The following is a 6,581-nucleotide window of genomic DNA, read 5'->3' as shown; positions in this document are numbered from 1 at the left end:
TAATCTATCCTTTCTGCAGACAGGGAAGTGAGGCCTGGATGGGGGAGAGGGCGCCTCTTCACCTGCTCAGGATCCTGTTCCCAATGTTTAGCCCCCGCCCAGCTGCCTTCCGCCCTCCTAAGTCCCTGAGAACAGACAGATACCATTAGAAAAAAACACAGGCTTTATTCCATTTCCAAGGGCTGGTCTTCGAAGAGCGGGGAGTGCGCTCTGACAGGGGGGAGGCTCCTACTTGCCAGCGATGAGCGGGTTCCGCAGGACCACGATAACCGAGTCCCCACGCAGAAACATCTTGGAGATGTAGCGGTCCTTGTTGACTGGCTTGGACTTCTTCTTGCCCTTGCCGCTCTTGGGGACCTCGGTCCACATCTCCTTCACATTCTCCAGCACCATGTTGCAGTGCCTGGTGGGGCGGGGAGGGGGAAGATTTTTTTCTTTTTTTTGGTGGTACTGGGGATTGAACCCAGGGACATTCTACCTCTAAGCTACAACCCTAGTCCTACTTTATTTTTATATTAAAACAGGGTCTTCCTAGGTTGATGAGTCTCACTGTTTGATGAGGCTGTCTTCAAACTTGCAACCCTCCTGTCTCAGCCTCCTGAGTACTGGGATCACAAGTGTGTGCCACCGTGCCTGGCTAGGGAGAGGCTTCTGACCACTAAGCGCTGTGTCCCCCTCCGGCAGCTTGACGTGGAGAAGGGTGCAGACCCTGGGGCTAGAACAGCCAGGCTTCCAATGCCACCTCTGCACATTCTTAGGCTGAGGCTTAGACAAAGAATGTAATCCCTCTGACCCTCAGTTTCATCCTCTCTAAAGTAGAAACGATCATGATACTTTCTCATAGAGCTGTTCTGAAGATTGAATTAAAAAAAAAAATACAGCATTTATTTGCAATAATGGGGATTGAACCCAGGGACATTCTAAGGTACACCTTCAGTCCTATTTTATCCCCCCCCCTTTTTTGTGGGTCTGAGGATGGAACCCAGGGGCATGTGACCTCCAAGCTACACCCCCTGCCCTGCTTTTTATTCTTTATTTTGAAAACAGGGTCTCACTGAGTTGTGGAGGGCCTAAGTAGCTGAGGCTGTCTGCGAACTGTGATCTTCCGGTCTCAGCCTCCCAAATGCTGGGATTATAAGTGTGTGCCACCATGCCCAGCCTTTATTTTTTCTTTTATATGTATTTTTAAATTTGGAAACGTCAGGCATGGTGGCACACGCTTGCAATCTCAGCATTCAAGAGGCTGAGACCAGAGGATCATCGATCGTGGACAGCCTCAGCTACTTAGAGAGCCCTCCACAACTTAGTGAGACCCTGTTTCAAAATAAATAAAAAATAGGGTTGGGGTGTAGCTTGGAGGTAGAATGCCCTGGGTTCCATCCCCAGTACCACAAAAAAAAAAAAAAAAAAAAAAAAAAAAAAAAAAAAAAATCATTTGAAGCTGGGTGTGGTGGTGCCTGCTGTAATCTCAGCATTTGGGAGGTGGAGACAGGACTGCAGTTCGTGGACAGTCTCAGCTACTACTTAGTGAGCCCCTGTGCAACTCAGTGAAACCCTGTTACAAAATAAAGAATAAAAATTAGGGCTGGGGGTGTAGCTCGGAGGTAGAAAGCCCCTGGGTTCCATTTGGAAACAGGGTCTTACTTAGTTGATGAGTCTCACACCTTGCCGACACGGTCCTTGAACCTGCAATCCTCCTGTCTCAGCCTCCCAGGTACTGAGATTACAGGCGTGTGCCACCACACCTGTCTCCAGCTCAAATTTTAAAAAGTAGTAGTCATATAAACCTAGATTAGGAGAACATTGTTACCTCTAAGCCTCCAGAGCAAGAACTGAGGCAGGGTGTTATGGCAGATGCAGCAGAGGCAGGTCTGAGTCCAGGTCTGTCTACTCTCTTGTGCTCAGCACTTCCAACTCATTTGACTCAAGGGGAAACTAGGGCTCAAAGTCAAGACTGGTTTACAGTCACAGAATAGCTAGCGGCAAATATTTTATCAAATTAAGCCTCACAGTCAGGCACAGTGACATAAATCTGCAATCTCAGTATTTTGAAGGCTGGGACAGGAGGATCACAAATTCAAGGCCAGCCTCAGGAACTAAAAAGATCCTGCTTCAAAATATAAGAAGCTGGACACGGTTTCAAAATAAAGAAAAAAATAGAGCAGTGGGTATAGATCCAAGGTCAAATGCCTCTGGGTTCCATTTCCAGACCCGCAAAAAAAAAAAAAAAAAAATATATATATATGTATGGTATGTATGTATGTGTGTGTGTGTGTATGTGTGTGTATAAAAAATAAAAGCTGGCATGGTGGTACATGCTTGTAATCCCAATACTTGGGAGGAATTATAGGTTTAGGTTCGGGGCCAGCCCCAGCTGGCAAGGGGCTTACTTAGTGAGGCCCTCCACAACTTAGTGAGACCCTATTTCAGAACAGTAGCTTGGAGGTAGAATGTCTCTAGGTCCAATACCTAGTACTGCAAAATAAATAAACAAATGAATAATACAAAGGTCGGGGAAATAGCCACAGGTAAACTGCACCTGCACCCTAGTACTGTAACAAATAAGTAAAATTAACCCTCATTTTGCTATGAGGAAAGCACTTCCCAAGTGCTAATCAAAGACTGCAAGTTATAAGTTTATTGAGTGGTTGCCATGTGTTAGATAACAAGCCATTGTTGTTCATACAAAATCTCATTTATGCTGGGCATGGTGGCACACGCTTGTAATCCCAGCATTCTGGAGGCTGAGACCAAAGGAGTGCGGTTCACAAGCCAGCCTAAGCTACTTAGTGAGGGCCTCTGCAACTTAGTGAGACCCTGTTTCAAAATAAAGGAAAAAGGGTCGGCTTTAGCTCAGCGGTTACTTCCTCAGATGGTTTCCACAATAAGGGGAAAAAAAAATAGGCCTGGGGGTGTAGCTCAGAGATAGAATGCCCCTGGGTTCATCTCCCAATACTGCAAAACAAACAAACAAACAAACAAACAAACAAACAAACTGATCAGCCTGGCATGGTGGCACACACGCTTGTAATCCCAGCTTCCCTCGGAAGGCTGAGACAGGAGGATCACATGTTCAAAACCTGCCCCGGCTATTTAGCAAGGCGCTCAGCAACCTAGTGAGACCTTGTTTCCAAATTAAAAAAAAAAAAAAAAAAAAAAAAAAATCCGGCTAGGAGTGTAGCCTGGAGGTAGAATGCCTTTGGGTTTCATCCCCAGTGCCAAAAAACAAAATATCATTTATCCGTACAACTTTTCAATGAGTGTCATTATATTTATTTATTTTTATGGTACTGGGGATTGAACCCAGGGGCATTCTATTTCCAAGTTATACCCCCAGCCCTATTTTTTATTCTTTATTTGGAAACAGGGTCTAAGTTTCAAAGGGCCTCACTAAGTAGCTGAGGCTGGCCGTGAGCCTGTGAACCTCCTCTCTCAGCCTCCCAAGTACTGGGATTACAAGTGTGCTCTAATACATCTGACTCCAGCATCACTTATGACGCACACTTACCTGCTTCCTCTCCATTTTGCTACCAACTCCATAAACTCCCTGAATATAGGAAGCATGTTTGTTTTAGCCCCTGCTGTGTCTCTGTAGTATAAACAGCACCTGACATGGGTGCATGTATTAACTATAAAATAACTAAAAACTGATTAAAGAGTCTGTGTTCTAGATGCTGTACAGGCACTCTACATGTATTAAGTCATTTTATCTCTGTACCCAGCCAGGCATGGTAGAGCACACCTGTAATCTCAGTATACTTGGGAGGCTGAGACAGGAGAATCAAAGGTTCAAAGCCAGCCTCGGCAACTTAGCAAGACTCTATTTCCAAAATAAAAGAGGTCTGAGAATGAAGATGTAGCTCAGAGGTAGAGTTTCCCTGGGTTCAATCCCCAACACAAAAAACAGAACAAAACTTCGAAACACTCTGCACCCATACCCATGATTCTTGCCACTGTACAGAAAATAAAGAATCACTTGCCAAAAGGCACCTGATTGCTGAGGTAGAACTGAGACATGAATCCAGGTGGGCGGCTCCTAGGTACATGCCCAGTATCACTACACCACACAGCTGGGGTAACAACACCCACCCATTCTGCTAAGTTTGAAGATGTGGGTCCCCCCTCCTCTGACCCGGGGATTCTAAGAAACCTGTTATTTGGGTTCCTCGAACCAGAGCTGGAGCTGCTTTTCCTGGCCTGGATACACCTCTCAAGACCCAGGTGCTCACCTGTCAAAGGCCTTTACGCGGCCCAGGAGTTTCTTGTTGTTTCGGCAGTTGATGAGCACCTGGGTGTTGTTCTTGACCGACTGCGTGAGCACAGAGAGTGGCCCTGTGTTAAATTCCTCCTCTTCCCGCTTCTGCAGTTCCTCTGGGGTCATCTCACTCTTGGGTTTGTTGAGGAGGCTCCTGAATAGGAAAGAATGGAATCCATAAGTGAGGGGCTTGGGCTGGGAGTATGCGTGGTCATGGCTCTGCCCAAGATACCCTCCCTGCTCAGTGGTCTCACATGGCTTCCCCAAGGGGATGTCTGATACATGTTTCTTTTTCTTTTTGGGGTAGTGGGGATTGAACTCAGAGACATTCTACTTCTGAGCTATACCCCCAGCCTAATGTTATTTTTTTGTTTTTAATGGTACTGGGGATTGAACCCACGGTTGTTCTACCACTGAGCTATATCCTAGGCCCATTTTATTTTTCATTTCTTTTCTTTGCAGAACCGGGTATTGAACCCAGGGGCATTCTACATCTCCAGCACTATTTTTTATTCTCTATTTGAAACAGGGTCTCACTAAGTTACAGAGGGCCTCACTAAGTAGCTTAGGCTGCCTGTGAACCTGCGATCCTGTCTCAGCCTCCCAAGTACTGGGATCACATGTATGTGCCACTACACCTGGCTATGATGCACATTTCTAACTTTGTCTGTCCCAGGTTGAGCTCCAGACCAGTCAATCACCCCCAACTAATTCTACACGGTGTTCCCTTTCTCTAATAAGACCAACTTCATTTTAGTTTCTGGGCAAAACTCCTATCTGCAGGGTGCGGAGGTGCAGCATGTCTGTAGCACTTGGCAGAAAGATGACGGATTCAAGGGCAGCCTCAGCAAATAAGTGGAACTCTCCGCAACCTAGCTAGACTGTCTAAAACAAAAAACAAAACCTAGAAATACAAAAAGGGTTGGGGGTATAGCTTGGAAATAGAATGCCCCTGGTTCAATCCCTACAACCACACACCCCCCCCAAGCCATACCATGTCACTCTCCAAAACAGTTCTAGGCTCCCATCTCAGTGTAAAAGGAAAGTCCAGAGTTCTCACAATGCTCTCTCTACTTCAGACACACTGACCTGGGTAGTCTTTCAAGATAGGAGGCAAACTTTCTTTTTTTTTTTTTTTTGGTGGTACTGGGAATGGAACCCAGGGGCCTTCTACCTCTGGGCTATAATCCCAGACCTATTTATTTTATATTTGGAGACAGGGTCTCTTAAACCAGCTGAGGCTGGCTTCCAACCTGCGCGATCCTCCTGTCTTAGCCTCCCAAGCGCGGGGATTACAAGCGTGCGCCACCACGCCCGGCCAAACTTTCATTTTAAGGCATCTATGTTTTTTTTTTTTTTTTGTGGCCGTACTGGGGATGGAACCCAGGGGCATTCTATCTCCGAGCTAGACCCCCAGCCCTATTTTTAATTCTTTACTTTGAAACAGGGCCTCACTACGTTGTAGCTGGGGCTGATTGTAAACTGCGATCCTCCGCTCTCAGCCTTCTGAATGCTGGGATTACTAGTGTGAGCCACCACCCCCAGCTAGGCCTCTATGTTTGATGCTCCTTCTGCTTGGAACCCAGGTATCTGTGTGGTTCTCTCCCTTCTTTATTCAGGTCTTAGCTCAAGTGCCTCCTCAATGTTTCCTTCTGTGGTAATTATTATGCTACTAGATTCTCCATTGTTTTTACCCTACTTTGCTGTTTCTTTATTCACAGGCCCAATCACCTAACACCATACTAATCATACTAACACAATCACCTAACACTATGGCCTGCCTGCTCCCTTCCCTTTATAAGCCCTAGCAGGAACTTTTTCTTGGGTGAGAACCAAAATTTTATTCATTGATGTGCCCTATGTGTCCAAAGCATCACCTGACACATGAGCTTCCAATGAATTATTTGCTGAAAGGATAAGTACACAAAATTATTCCATTGAGTCATTATTGTAAATGTCAATAATTATGTGGAAAAGTAGCCTATCTGCAGCTTAAATTATCCAGATAAGTCCTTACCTCAAATTGTCGTTGATAATAGTTCCTACTTCCCTCTGCCAGGTTTTTTTTTTCCTTTGGTGGGTACTGGGGTTCCTGGAAACCCTTCTATCTTTGGGCTATACTCCCAGACCTATTTTTATATTTTTATTTGGAAACAGGGTCTCTTAAGCCAGCGTGGCTGGGTTCGAGCCTACGCGATCCTCCTGTCTCTGCCTCCCAAATGTGGGGATTACAATCGTGCGCCACCACGCCTGGCCTTTTTTTTTTTTGGGGGGGGATGGGTTTGGGGACGAAACCTAGGGGCATTTGACCTCCGAGCTACACCCC

General features: G+C 45.9%; 1 protein-coding gene across 1 annotated transcript; it reads right to left on the bottom strand.

The window, feature by feature from the left end:
* Nucleotides 1-202: 202 nt before the first annotated feature.
* Nucleotides 203-4,381, bottom strand: SNRPD2 (small nuclear ribonucleoprotein D2 polypeptide; the record flags this gene model as incomplete). Its single annotated transcript, XM_080703392.1, has 2 exons — nucleotides 203-403; nucleotides 4,230-4,381. The coding sequence occupies 2 exons, from the start codon at nucleotides 4,379-4,381 to the stop codon at nucleotides 229-231; spliced, it is 327 nt and encodes a 108-aa protein (XP_080559518.1). The 3' UTR covers nucleotides 203-228.
* Between the last annotated feature and the right edge of the window lie 2,200 nt (nucleotides 4,382-6,581).

The sequence above is a fragment of the Muscardinus avellanarius genome (genome assembly GCF_963383645.1).
Source record: "Muscardinus avellanarius genome assembly, chromosome: 10".
Taxonomy (NCBI): Eukaryota; Metazoa; Chordata; class Mammalia; order Rodentia; family Gliridae; genus Muscardinus; species Muscardinus avellanarius.
The sequence above is the reverse complement of the archived record's forward strand: the minus strand, read 5'-3'. Positions and strand labels throughout refer to the sequence as shown.